Source organism: Poromitra crassiceps (assembly GCF_964638095.1).
Source record: "Poromitra crassiceps genome assembly, chromosome: 1".
Lineage (NCBI taxonomy): Eukaryota > Metazoa > Chordata > Actinopteri > Beryciformes > Melamphaidae > Poromitra > Poromitra crassiceps.
The window spans coordinates 99,158,591-99,173,703 of record NC_139623.1 but is presented as its reverse complement, the minus strand read 5'-3'; the positions used below and the strand labels follow the sequence as shown (position 1 = coordinate 99,173,703).

At 44.1% G+C, this 15,113-nt stretch overlaps 1 protein-coding gene across 1 annotated transcript in view; it reads left to right on the top strand.

Annotated features, from left to right (window-relative positions):
- Positions 1 to 12,452, top strand: part of pear1 (platelet endothelial aggregation receptor 1) — an 81,140-nt gene extending 68,688 nt beyond the window's left edge. Inside the window, exons 16-23 of the mRNA XM_083644691.1 lie at positions 176 to 307; positions 838 to 960; positions 1,639 to 1,857; positions 4,828 to 4,937; positions 5,691 to 5,817; positions 7,138 to 7,200; positions 8,171 to 8,368; positions 12,198 to 12,452. Coding sequence (XP_083500817.1) covers positions 176 to 307; positions 838 to 960; positions 1,639 to 1,857; positions 4,828 to 4,937; positions 5,691 to 5,817; positions 7,138 to 7,200; positions 8,171 to 8,368; positions 12,198 to 12,343 — 1,118 coding nt within the window. The 3' untranslated portion in view covers positions 12,344 to 12,452. The remainder of the gene's footprint in view (positions 1 to 175; positions 308 to 837; positions 961 to 1,638; positions 1,858 to 4,827; positions 4,938 to 5,690; positions 5,818 to 7,137; positions 7,201 to 8,170; positions 8,369 to 12,197) is intronic.
- Positions 12,453 to 15,113: the final 2,661 nt, after the last annotated feature.

Here is a 15,113-nt window from a genome sequence, read left to right as displayed (position 1 = left end):
ATTTTTATCAGAAATTTGAAAGTAAATATATAATCAATTCACAGACTTCCACCTTTTTTTTTAACACAATCCCACTCTCCCTTAATTCCCCTCTCTCTCAAACCCACATTGTGTGCACCCTAAAAGAGAAGAAGAAGAAAAAGCTTCTTTATGATATTCTGTAATCTATTTCCAGTTTGTCCAGCCGGCCTCCACGGCAGGCAGTGTTCTGAGGTTTGCATCAATTGTGCCAACAACTCGACATGTGACCACCGGGACGGCCACTGTGAATGTCTGCCTGGCTGGACTGCAACTGACTGCTCCATACGTAAGTGGTACACGTTACATATAGGAATAATACTCAGAAGGGCACTTTGGGGTTATCACTTAGTGTTGTTATGGCTACAACAGCTGTTGCAACACATGCCTGGACATTCAGGCTTTGGTTGATATTGGTTCAATGTTTCTTCAAAACATCATCAGAAATTAATTCATGAGGTCACATTGCAAACTAGTGCCCTGTTATAACAGCAGTTAGCATTGCAGCCAATTCCATTTCTCTCAAAAACGAGTAGCTGTGCTTCATGGGAATTGTTGCCACAGTTGAAACTAAACGTGTCTTTGACCAATTAGATTGTTTGACCAAAACTACACATCTTGTAACAAATAATTACAAAGTATCTTTGTTACAAGAGCTTTAAAAATACATACATACATACATGTACATTACACAAATCTGGTGTATGACAGATACAGAAAAGTTAGGTTATTGTCCCTGCACAGTAGTTAGATGCTTGTTGCACATGTCTGCCTGGTTCTCAAATGCATGGATCTCATTGCCATGTTTGTGTTCTGCAGCCTGCAGTCCAGGAAGGTTTGGTCCGTTCTGCACCCAGACCTGCTCCTGTCCACCAAACTCCATCTGTGATCGCTACACTGGAGACTGTGTGTGTGATACTGTAGGAGATGACTGTAAACAAGGTACACAAATTAATTGCACCCGCTTTACATTTCATAATATAATAATAATTGTAATTGATTGCATTTAAATAGCGCTTTTCTAAGTACTCAACATGCTTCTCATATTGGGGGGGAATGGAAAGGGCAGGTGATCCTACAGTTTAACAGTGGTTCTCAACGTGGGGTCCGAGGACCACCAGGGGTCTTTGAGGGGGTCCCAAGGGGTCGCCAGCAAGTTGATGAATTGTTAAACTTCATCATTATTTCATTTACAAGACATTAACACACACAAAAATAGAAGAATGGCTGTTTTGATCATAGTTTTGCTGTTATCTCTCTACCTACAGAGCTAGTCATGAATGGGCAAAATCACATCAATAAATATATCATAAAAAATAAACATATTCTCAGATTTGGGTTTGAGAGACAAAATGTCATCAAATGGGGGTCTGTGGCTCTAATGTGGAATAACCTAGCACTCCTTGATGTGAAAAAGGTTGAGAATCGCTGGTTTAACAGAGTAAAACTGCAGCCATTACCTCAATGTTCCATTTGAAAAAAAGAAAGAAAAAAAACATGGCCCAAAACTTGCCCTGTTTCCTCTGACAACAGTGTGCTTGTCCCATTTCAGCGATGGAAAGTAATGAAAACTGCTCTAGCCGCTGTACGTGAGCTCTCTCCCCTCCTCCTGTTTGGCAGAGTCCCCAGAGCTGTCGGGAAGCGTGATGGTGCCTCTCCCTCCCGGGGAGAGGGAGTCGTGGGGGGCCATCGGCGGCATCGTGGTGTTGGTGCTCCTGGTGGTGCTGTTGCTGGCTCTGCTGCTGCTGTACCGCCGCAGGCAGAAAGACAAGCAGAACAACACCCCCACCGTCTCCTTCTCCACCACACGCACCGTCAACTCCGAGTACGCCATCCCAGGTACACAAGGCTGCTTGTAACACTCAACACAGCGTTCGAGCGTCCAGGGTCGTTAACGCGACATCTCAGGCAGCCTTGATGAAATTTCTTCAAATTTCTTCTTCAAACATCCACTTGGACTCTAGGACGAACTGATTAGATTTTGGTGGTCAAAGGTCAAAGTTCAAGGTCACTGTGACCTCACGTCCCTCCGTTCCATCAAGGAAGCGGGCGGGGCTAGGTAAAAGGGCCATAGTTAGGAATAGGAAGGTCATAGAGAGCCCCAGGAACGAGTCCGGAAAACATCGATGCTAACACTTCCTGGTTCTTCACTGTTTTCACCTATGGGATTTTTGAATGGGTTTTTGGCACGATGCTTCTAATAAAAAACACGATTAAACGATTTCAGACGGACAAGCCCGTCTTTTATTGTCACACGATCACACATCAACACATGCATGGCCACAAAATCACTCATGCTGACGGTGGCCGGTGAAATTTGTCCTCTGCATTTGACCCATCCTGGCTTGTCCTTTCCTCCGGGGGGCAGGCCAGGAGCAGTGGTCGCTTTCTCGTACAGCGCCCGAGGACCAACTTCGGATGTTGTCGTCACTGGTCGGATGACGATGACGATCTGATCTTCTGCATGTTTTTAATGGGGGGGTTATGTACGGAGGAACCCCCTGGGGGGAGCACGGGGAGAACATGCAAACTCCACACAGACAGAAAGGCCCTTACGACGAGATACCCCACCTGGGCAGTGGGCACTGAAGATATGGTCTCTGGGCAACGCAAGCTTAATCAAACGCGAACCAGTGTTCAGTAGGATAATCTTCACACATGAGGACCACTTTTATGAGTTTTTAAGCTTTTACGTGCCGTTAAAAGGGCAGCTAGCAAACCGCTAAATGAGACTCCACTGTTGAGTCGACGGAGATATTATACGTCAATAACATCATCACTTCAAAGGACGAACACGGAAATTCTCTTCCCTCACCTGGTTCAGCCCGGGGTAATCAGTGCACAGCAGCGCACACATCAACAACAGTCCAGGTTGAGTGGTGACGTGATGGGGAAGCCTATGCGACACTGTGTGTAGTTCTGGATTAGCTTAGCACGAGCTTTTTACTTCTAGGGCTCACATTTATGCTTCAAAACTCATGAAAGTGGTCCTCATGTGTGAGGATTATCCGGCTGAACACTGGTTCGTGTTTGATTAAGCTTGCGTTGCCCAGAGACCTTATTTGAAGCATTGCGGCAAAAACCCATTAAAAAATCCCATAGGCAGAAACAGTGAAGAACCAGGAAGTCCGGGACTTCCGCGTTCCGACTACAAAAACACGTCATCCCTGGGGCTCTCTATTGACTCAGGATTCGAGGGGGGGGGGAGTGGCTAGCGGGTGTAGGTGGTGGGAGGGGCCGTGGTGAGTGAAGGGGGTGGGGCTAGGGGAAAGGGACCGTAACTAGGGATAGGAAGGTTGTAGAGAGTCAGGGTTTGAGGGATGGGTAGGAGAGTGACTAGAGGTATGTGGGTGGTGGGAGGGTAGGGGGTAGGACCATTTTTCATATTTAAAATGATTAGCCGTGTTGCTGAGGTACGCAAAAACTTTGCCCAAAGTGTCCTAAGGCTGAATAGCTACACCACTGACTGCGCTGTGGGCTTCAGTGTATTTGTGCTTGTATGAGTCTGGACAGATGTAGACTCAAATATTACATTGAATCGCTGCACTCTGCATACTACATAAATTAGTCTGTGCCACTTCGCAGCCCCCATTGCTGTTTTGAGGGGGGGAAATTGAATGACTGACAGGTCGTAGCACCAATGAGAGAGTGGTTAATTTTCAAAAGTCAACAGTCAGGTTGGGTGGGCGCACCTGATCACTCAAGTCGTTACTGATTGGTGGTCCCAGGATTCCGGTGCAACCAATTACTGGACAGGATTCCAAAACCAGTTTGGAGCGAGCAGTGTCCCAGACCCAGAGAGAGATCTGCAGCATGCAGTAACATAGTGTATCAGCATAAGAACTCTGATGGGTCTGGCATTGAGACTAGGACAGCCATGGATGTAGACTGCGACTTTTTGGCGGAGCCATACAACCGCGAGGCGGTTATTTCTAGTGTGGATTACCCCTTAGACTTGTATCTCTATTTTATTTTAGATTGTGTAATTGTTTTATTTATTGTTATTTATTGTATTTATTATTGTTTCTGTAGGGAACAGCTTGTATTTTCTGGGCATCCATGTGGTTAGAAGCACACACTTTTTTAGTTGTACAGTATGTACTGTTTTTAGTTGTATCTGTTTTCTAGTTGTATCTGTGTATCTATTGTATTAAATTTTATTCCTATTTTTATTTTTATTTATTAAATTTTATTTTATTGTGGTACTTGTACATTGCTGTCTCTTTGGGTTTTATTTTATGTAAAGTACTTTGTAAACATTGCTTTTAGAAAAGTGCTATACAGTACAAATAAAGTTATTATTATTATAAATCTGACCAGGTGGCATACAATGTACATTACATTACATTACATTACGTCATTTGGCAGACGCTTTTATCCAAAGCGACTTACAATAACACATTTTTTGTCAGCAATAGAGCAATCAGCTATGGAGCACAGTCTATGACAACTACAACTTCTGAAGGAACAGTGGTACAAGTTTAGGTTAGTGTTTTTTTTTTTTTTTTTTTTTTTTTTAAGAAAGAGAGAGAACGAAGTTAGATCAAGAAGGGCCCAGATGGCCCCTACAATGCAATATAGGGGGCAATTTCTTTGCCATGGTCTGTTTATTGTTGAAGGTAATTGTACTAATCTTTCAACATTAATATGGAAATGATTTATTGATGTTAAAATGCTACATAGAGTACATTTAAATGTTAAGATACCCTCTGGCTCTTACTTGCAAAACAGGAAAAGGTCAGAAAGCATAATCATTTTTAAACTATTGAGCACTGAATTCTGACTGCATGTGTGGGCTTTGGTCATCAGATGTTCCTCACAGTTACCATCACTACTACTCCAACCCCAGCTACCACACGCTGAGCCAGAACCGGCCTCCACTGCCACACCTACCCAACAACCACGACCGCGCCATCAAGGTGAGTGCCAACTCTGTCACACTGCTTCAGTTCTGTCTGTGACACACCAGGCAAACCACTCTGTCACACTGCTTCAGTTCTGTCTGTGACACACCAGAGTGCCACTCTGTCACACTGCTTCAGTTCTGTCTGTGACACACCAGGCAAACCACTCTGTCACACTGCTTCAGTTCTGTCTGTGACTCTGTCACACTGCTTCAGTTCTGTCTGTGACTCTGTCACACTGCTTCAGTTCTGTCTGTGACACACCAGAGTGCCAGCTCTGTCACACTGTTTCAGTTCTGTCTGTGACACACCAGAGTGCCACTCTGTCACACTGTTTCAGTTCTGTCTGTGACACACCAGGCAAACCACTCTGTCACACTGCTTCAGTTCTGTCTGTGACACACCAGGCAAACCACTCTGTCACACTGCTTCAGTTCTGTCTGTGACACACCAGAGTGCCAGCTCTGTCACACTGTTTCAGTTCTGTCTGTGACACACCAGAGTGCCAGCTCTGTCACACTGTTTCAGTTCTGTCTGTGACACACCAGAGTGCCACTCTGTCACACTGCTTCAGTTCTGTCTGTGACACACCAGGCAAACCACTCTGTCACACTGCTTCAGTTCTGTCTGTGACTCTGTCACACTGCATCCATGCGATGTTTTTTTCTTTATTACATTCCATTGTCACTAGTCCATTCCAGCAGAATGTTGCACTGGGTATATTTTCTCCACAGATTCATTCAGATTGTGTCTATCTTTTTTGAACAGAACACCAACAAGCAGCTGTTGTGCAGTGTGAAGAACATGGAGAGGGAGAGGCGGGGCCTGTTTGGGGTGGAGAGCAATGCAACTCTGCCTGCAGACTGGAAACATCACGAGCCGCGCAAAGACGCAGGTCAGCCTGACTCACTCACTAACAGTGCTTTACATTTGAGGCAAGAAGAAGTTACAGGATTCACATTACAAGCAAACAAAAGTTTTCCTCATATATTGGCCTTTTATTAAATATTTAAAATTGCCAATGTTGTCCACCTCTGTGATCATGGAGGTTCCTTCCTTCACAGCTGTAAAAACCCAGCAAACATTGTTCAGACGGTGACGTCAAAAGTTATGAGGCGGATGGCCAGATGGTGTCATTGTCTCCACATCTAATAATAGTTCAGTCAGACTCCCTTCCAAAACAAGAAATATTGATTATATTACTGCTCTGAAAACAGCAAAAACACTGAAAACAGTGTATTTGTCTTGTTGTTGAATAAAACGACATTTGATTGACACTGTGACATGCACAAAGACTACTATTACTGACATTTTTTTAAATATAAAAAACACGTTTATGCCATGTTGATGATTGCTAAGGCAGAGAGCACTGCGACATGGGAGATGCGTATTATGATGTATAACGCTGCTGAATACACTCTGCACATAAACCATAAACCTGCAAAGAAATAATAGTCTTTGCACATTTTTATTATTCATTTAAATAAATGTTCAGTGAAGTCTTTAATAAATTAATTTTAAGTCAGTAATGTATGCCAGAGTTTCCCTACATTGAATACCGGTAGGTGAAATTCTGGAGGGGAAAAAATGTGATACGTCTTTTTGGCATGAAAAATGTCTAAATTAAAGATATTGAACATTTGCACAAAATAGAATAGAATAGAATAGAATAGAATGGAATAGAATTGAATAAACTTTATTGTCCTGCCGAGGCAGGAAAATTGTAATTTCCAAAATTGTCAAAATGTCGGCTATCGGAGACTTCAGTATTGATACTTCAGTATTGATATTTGCCTTTAAAAACCCACATCAGTTGAAACCTAAGGAGTGAAAGGGTCAAAGCCACACCACCTTGATAATAGATGTAAAAAAATAAAAAATAAATAAAACTTTTTGCCCAAGAAGGATCATAAGCGACAGATAAATGTTAGGTGAGGAAATACAATAAGAGCTGAGGAGAAAATAGAAATTCAGAGAACTTTATCATCCATCACATTTCCAGTGGGAAGAAAAATAATTTTCATCAAACACAAAACAGAGGTAATACATGTATGAGACAATCAAAACAATAAAAAGAGTGCATGGCCAGCATTCACTGACTGCCATGCCTTCACCTGCTATTGATTTTGTGTGTTTCCAAGACAAGCCGTCTGCTTTTTATTACTTTGCCATAAATGAAAATGAAGATGCCAGATTTGTCTTTTATTGTTTACAGGAGCTTTTGGAATTGATCGGAGTTACAGCTACAGTGCCAGCCTGGGAAAATATTACAACAAAGGTACTTTATCATCCTATTTACCTATTAACTGTCCTATTACCTCTAGACACATAAGAATACTAAACACAGGCAGTCTGTCCTTATAATGCCAGAGCTGCAGTTACATAAACAATACATTAGCTGCATAAATGTTACACAAGTGTGATCTTGAGCTTTTGATATATCTTTCTTTGTGGTATACCCAAAACACATATTGTACCAATTCTTTAATATTACCATTTAGTTACAACCCTCATTGCCTTGCAAATATCCCATACTGTATTTCCAATTGTGACATTTGTTTTCCACCACAAGCTGGCAGCTGAAATGGTTTCACATGTTGATGGACCATGAGAACAAGCCAAACTATTGATAATGCATAGAAAAATGTCACAAATACATGGAGTTCATGAAGATTATTCATATTTCATAATATTGAACTGTCGGGGCGTCTGGGTAGTGTAAAGGTAAAAACACCCGCCCACCACCGTGGAGACCCGGGTTAAATTCCCGGCAGCGGTACTTCGGCTTGGTCCGACACAATTGGCCATGTCTGCGGGTGGGAATCTAGTGGGGTATGTGTCCTGGTCGCTGCACTAGTGCCTCCTCTGGTCGGTCGGGACACCTGTTTGGGGGGAGGGGAACTGGGGGAAATAGCGTGATCCTCCACACACTATGTCCTGCTGTTGAAACTCTTCGCTGTCAGGTGAAAAGAAGCAGCTGGTGAATGCACATGTATCAGAGGAAGCATGTGCTAGTCTACGGCCCACAGATCAGGAGAGTAGAGTGAAGCAACGACTGGGACAGCAGGGGGAATTGGCCAGCTACAATTGGGGAGAAAATGAGAGAAAATAAATCTTAAAAATAACCATAAACAATTGCTGGTTAGTGCAAAGGAAAATGTAGCCTGTGCGCTCAGCTGGCTCCAACCCTTCCCAACACTTCCTAGTGCTTGCGGTGTGTTTGACCTTGTCTTCCTGTGTGGTGGCAGAGCTGAAGGATGCAGCGGTGGCAGCCAGCAGCAGCTCTCTGAACAGTGAGAATCCTTACGCCACCATCAAGGACCTGCCAGGCCCCCCCTTCTGCACCCCCGAGAGCAGCTACATGGAGATGAAGTCAGCCATGCCTAGGGAGAGGGCGTACACCGAGATCAGCCCGCCCCCCTTCAACACCGCCACCTTACGCAGAGGTGAGCCCGGCTTTATAGACGGGTTTCTGTGCAACGTCATCACATAGATGTGCGCGCATCACCGGGGTAGAAAGCCGCTCCACACCATAGACTGTATGCTCCACACACTCGTTTGAGTTGACTGCCGCCTCGCCTGGAAAGCAGACGAGAGCAGCCGAGCGCAGTCAGGCGAGGCGTCAACAAGTCGAACACCTCCACTGCTGCTTTTCTTCTTCTACAGTTTTGTTTAACAGCGGTTTGTAAACAAATTAAAACAGGCATTAGCGCCACCCACACTCACTGCTCAAATGACCCAGCCCTTCAGATTACTTATTTTATTGTTAATGTAGGCATTACAGGTGGTATCTATGTAAAATGTAGAGTGACAGCTGGGAATAGATATCAAATTAAAGTTTCTACACTTCACTGTGGGTTTGTGATGCACCTGTGTTGAACCAATGGGCGCTCAGCTTGATGCGTGCAGTGTTTCTCGTCATCCTCTGTCATCCGCAGTCGGGCGCAGTTGGTGGGGAGCAACTGCGGCGCCTCGCTCCAAATCTGCGCCCGCCTCGCTCTCATGAGAGTCCAGTGGCTCACGCAGTCGGGCAGGCGGAGCAAGTCGGACAACTTTTCTAACCATCATGCAATGGGGCAAGCAAGGCGCTGGTCGAATCTGCGCAGAACTTGCTCATCTCAAACGAGCAGACATCACGTCAGACAGACCGAGACAGACATGAGTCTACAATTGCTTTTACCCTTGTGATGCGCGCGCACCCACTAATGTTTGTATACAAGAAATCCGTCTATACGTGTTATGTTTTACTTTTTGATGTCCAAAAAGTCATTCAAATAAATCAATCAATCAATCAATCAATCAATCAATCGATCAATTTTATATTTATATAGTGCCAGATCATACAAGAGTTATCTCAAGGCACTTTACAGCAGGTACTGTAGAAGACCAGGCTCTAAGTAAATATTCTGCCCATTCTCCGAAGCCACTAAAATGGCATTTTTCAGACAGACAGATCAGGAGAAAAATGTACTTGTTCAAGACCTGTCTCTATCTCAGCAACACACTCTCGCGAGATTTTTTTTATGGAACATCTTAGTTTCAACTGTATTGAGCTAACAACGGGCAGCTTTATGTTTATATGTGTGGTTTGTGTGGAGTTTGGGAACTCACAATCTCTATTTCAAGTTAGCTTGCTAGGTCAGCACTAACCCTGCATCACCAGGCCACAGTCCTCTCACAACACTTCAGGGGAGAGGCCAGGTGACCACGTGACCATTTGGGAGAGTTGCAGCTACCATTTGTTAGAATTGGCGGAGCCTGAGGTGAATCATCTAGATAGTAATGGAAGATCTATGTTAAGAGTCCTGATCAGTCAGACATGAGCAGGCGAGCTGTTTCTTTAAGAGTCCTGATCAGTCAGACATGAGCAGGCGAGCTGTTTCTTTAAGAGTCCTGATCAGTCAGACATGAGCAGAGGGCTCCTGCTCGCCGGCCAGCAGCGTGACAGATGGGCAGGCTTCCTGAAGCCCGGACGGGCTGAATGAATGAATGAACAACTGTTTACATGGAAGTGAGGAAAGGTCACTGTGAAGGAAGAGGAAGAGAGAGAAATAGAGAGAGAGAGAGGGGAAGAGCAGGGTGGCACACATTGTCCCTTGGTTTTCTTTTCTATTTTATTACATTTTCATTTCCCCTGTTAAACATTTTTTCTACCCCCCCTCCTCATAATAGGGCCATTCATTCAATTGCCTTTACAGTTTGTTGTTCAGTCTCATGTGACAAAAATGGCTTCTATGAAATTATCCTGAGTAACAAAGATTGAAGGCTAAGCATGACCGTGCTTTTCTAATAACATTAGTGATGTCCATATCTTAAAGTCCCTGGAAACCAGATTTTTTTATTTTTTTTATTTAGCATTTTGAGTTCATCACATCACAGCAACCTATGTTAATAAGCCACCAGCCAAATTTGAACGATGATGAATGTCGCAAAGTATATAAATTTAGGTTTGACAGTCATGACAAAAGTCATGAGAATCAATTATATTTTAGACTGTCTTTTCTCCCGCTGACTGTGTGGGCGTGTCCCATGTGTGTGCGTGCAGGACTGCAGGTCTCCTCCAAGAGAGAGAGAGGGGGGGAGGGAAATGGAGAGAGAGAGAGGGAGGGAAACGGAGAGAGAGAGAGAAGGAGAGAGAGAGAAGGAAAGAGAGATGGAGTGTGTGTGTGTGTGTGTTCGCTCGTTGTTCGGCGCATACTGACAGAGAGTAAGAGAGACTCTGCCGCTGCGAGTGCACAGCGCTACTGTGTGTGTGTGTGTGTGTGCGCGCGTGCGCGTGTGCGTGCGTGCATGCGTGTGTGTGATTCGATTAAATCTTATGACGTGATAAGATCATTCATTTTAGCACCGCGCGCACCGCTCTCTTCAATGAGGAAGTGGAAATCCGGACCTTGTAGAAAAGTGGCGATTTTGGGGGTTTGGGTTGAAACTAATATCTCCTACTTTCTGAGGCACACAATTACTCATATAAGACCCTAAATTTAATAGTTAGAAGGTTTTTGTGGATTTTGGTTTCCAGGGACTTTAACATCTTCAATTATGACAAGCAGACTGTTAATTGCTTAGAACAGTGAAAAGGACAAAACTCAAGGCAAACAAGAGACTCTCTGCTACGATAGCATCCCCCTCCAACGGGGGATGCTAACTACTGTAGAACGAATAAAAAGGCTAGGCTTTCCATTATGAAAGATGCTTTAACCTTCGGATGTCAGATAAAATGTCACTTCACTTCAGATACTACATGACAAACAGCTGAGGACAGTTTAATTGGATCTTATTAAACATGTATTTATTTGGGTTAGTTAAGAAGACCAAGGGCTTCTTTTACAAGGGAGACAAGGCAGCAGCACATAATACAGTAATAAACTACGTTTCCCTCTATGCTTTGTTTGCTTGTTGGCTGGGCTGGCTGGCACTCTTCTCTCCCTCATCCCACTACATGTAGCTCTAATGGAAGCTGTAGAGCCTGCATGCTCAGGCAGCTTTGCTACACATGGTACATGGTCAAGAGTTTGAGTTATAATTAACTCAGTGTTGTTGACCTTGTTTGCACAGTCAGGCAGACAAACTATTTAAACTTGGATTTTAGAGTTTTCTTGCTTATTTGTATTTGAAGCATTAACCTCCTCAAGTTGAGCTGATGGTTCAGTTCCCTTTGCTCTGATTGCTTCTTCTTAGTGGATTGGCTTTAGGTTGGAAAGGTCACCGTTCTGAGACCAGGCCCAGTTGAGTTTGAGTCAAGACCAGATCCAGAGCTGGTAGAGATCAACTCAAGACAGACCAAAGCAAATCGAGTCCTACTGTTATACATGTTTTTTCCAAATTTAAAAGGCGTTTCTTAAGGATGATTAGAGATGTAGATCTTTCTACAGATACTCTGTACCAAACCCTTCAACATTAACCAATTAATGCTAATGATTTTTAGAATCAGCACATACTATAAACATTTGCAATCTTTTAAATTGTTCGTACAGTAGTGCTGAGGAGGACACAATAAAAGTGAGAACCTTTTGAAAAAGTCAAGTCAACATATAATGGCCGAGTCAAAGTTTGACTCGAAGGAGAGAGACCGAAACCAAGTCCAAGACGACATAAGATGATCTGGGCACCGGACTCGGAATGCACAGCACTGGCTTTCTATCTCATAAATATTGTGGAGTTGGAAGTAGGATATGTGCTTTTAGATATATTTAAATACACAGGGGTATGACCAGCACCTCTCATTTTAACCTCCCATTTATCACATTGTCCTTCTCTGTCCTGCCCCTCTCTCAGAGCGCCAGAGTTCCCTCGGTCACGCTCCAGATCAGGACGTCCAGAACCACTACGACCTGCCAGTAAACAGCCACATCCCGGGACACTACGACCTGCCCCCGGTCCGCCGCCCCCCCTCCCCGTTCCGCAGGAGGATGCCTCAGTGACAGACAGCCACAACAGCGGGGCGAGTTGACACTTTTTCCCCTCATCACCAAACAAGAGCCACACTTTAAGCTCTTGTCTGACACCCACGGCCCCACCCAGTAAAGACCACCCACGGCCCCACCCAGTAAAGACCACCCACGGGACAGCCGGGAGGGGAGGGGAGGGGGGTCTGTCCCACTGAGGCATGATTGTATAATGAGAATGCCCACATTGAAGTCAATGTGTTGTGAGGAAACACTGCCCCCCTGTGGACCAGAGTGGTACTTGCCTCACCATGATGGACTTGTGATCCAGACTGGGGAGCCAGCAGGGTGAGGTGCAGAAGGCTGGAGTGGGGCGACGCCAGTGGGACTCCTGCTGCATTCATGTCCCATAGGAAAAACCATCAAATGATGAAACCAACAAACAAAAACTAAAATTTGAAACTCATTTGAAGCCAGGAAAACGCAATAATGGTTTTCTCTAGACCACACATGGGCAAAATGCGGCCCCTGGACCATCTCAATCCGGCCCCCAAGGTCCTCAAAGAAAAACAAAACAACCTCCAAAAACTCAATAAAAGGCTTTATTATGTGAATAAATCTCATCTGCTACAGCCATTGGATTTGTATCACAATTATATCGGGAGATTAACGAGAAATTACCAATCACAACGGGAGAGAGGGTTAAAAATAGGGAGACTGCCGTGAAAATCTGGTGTTGGCAGGTATGATCTCCAATGTGTGGCCCTTCACGTATTTGATGTATGTCAGTATGGCCCTCTGGAAAACATATTTTGCCCACCCCTGCTCTAGACTCTGGTTCCTACTAATCAGCTGTTTCACACCTTTAAGGAGGCTCTATTATCGGAATTAAAAATGTCTTCTGTTCATAATATACTGTATGATCAAAGATGGTTAAAGTACATTGTTAAAATGACATTGAGTTTGAGCAGTTAAAGTTAAAAGTATTGCATTTTCAAACATCCATCCTTTTTTACAGGCTGTTTTGGCTGCACCAGTCAATGCACCACAACTAGACAGTGTTGATTGGCTCCCCTCGCTTAACTGATAAAATCCTGCGAACTGACCCCACCTCATCTTCCAGCAAAATCCAGCAAGTAGTGAAAGCTGAGGTGAACACTATAAGACGCACCGGTGTATAAGCCGCGGGACCAAAATTGACTATTTTTTTCTTCTATAAGCCGCACCGGACTATAAGCCGCGGGTGTTTTGATGTTTAATTACCATATGAAAGGGTTCGTGCACAGAGAGGAATGTCGGGAAAGCGATGGCTGTTTGGGGAAGCTCCCATTTATTAACATTTCAACAAAACAAAACAAAAGTCAGGTCACTAATCCCCAGACAAAATCACACAACAATAGGCTATATGTGCAGCAAACCTGTAACCAGAGAAGTCAAGTCACTAATGCTCGTCTTCCTCTTCTTCCTGCGTACTGAAACCACCAAAGTCCTTATCTTCAGTGTCGGAAACGAACAGGTTCAGGGTGGCTTCGTCAACCACTCTCCTCTCTCCTTCATTGTCACTCAAAACCAACGAACTCCTCTTCATCTATAGCTGTGTTTCCATTACAGTTTTTCGCAAAAGAATTGCGATATTTCTACAACTTCGACAATGTACAATTGCGACTTGTAGGCGTTTCCATTGAAGTTGCGTTTGAGTGATTCCCCGTTGCAGCAGCTGCCACAGTGATTACGCACGGGGATCTGCCCCATATCCCGTCCCCTGCATGCTCAAATCCAACCAATGGTCAATGGAAATCCCAACATGAAGTTACAATGCATATAAACGAGCCTGATTATCAATTCAAAAGAAAATGAGTCGCAAAATGTTGCTGGCTGCGTGAATGCAGTCAGCGCGACAGGCAGAGGAAAAAAGGTAGCCTAATAGCCTACAACTGGTCCGATTTAGAGATGGAGGGGGGAAAAGGCTGATTTGGTTCTATAATTGCACCTGAAACGTGTGCAATGTATTAGCCTACTCACAGTCACTGTATTCACTTCAGACAGCACCACCGCACGCACCAGTGTGTGCTTTTCATCCTCTCATCTCGCCGCTGTGCCAAATGCGCGCACACAGGCAGCCTGCTGTCTGTCAAGCAAAGCTTTTTTTTGGTGAAATAATCCTCCAGGGCGCTTCTTGTTAACAGTCCGAGTGAGTGGCAGGTCGAACGTCAAAGGCACTTCATCCATATTTATGATCTGCTCCGGTTCGATGGAATATTCCTTGATCTTCCTTTGTGTGAATTCGCCGAAGTTTGTGATTTTCTCCTGGTAGTCGGGGGAGGGAGTTGATGGGCTTGTGGCCGTTTGCTTACCGTAATTACCATATGTAAGTGGTCACGCACAGAGGGGATTGTTGGGAAAGAGATGGCTGTTTGAGGAAGCTCCCATTTACCGTATTACCGTAACATTTCAACAAAACAACATAACACAACACCACCGTTGTTTATTTTTACAGTGCACACAGTGTCCGCGGTGTGGTGAAAAGAGGGCAAGAGAGGAAATTAAAACAGAAGTGGATTTATAGTTAGAAAGAGTGCTAAAAAAGAGTTTTTTTTTTTTTTTTTTTTTTTTTTTCTGAAAAAATCCATAGATAAGACGCACCGTTATATAAGCCGCAGGGGCCAAAAAACGGGAAAAAAGCCGCGGCTTATAGTCCGGAATTTACGGTAGGCTATTAAAGCTCATATCTAGTCTTTCCCATATGACATGAATGCAGCATGGACACAAGGATGCCCACGTCTGTTGTGTTTAACCAAATGTGGCT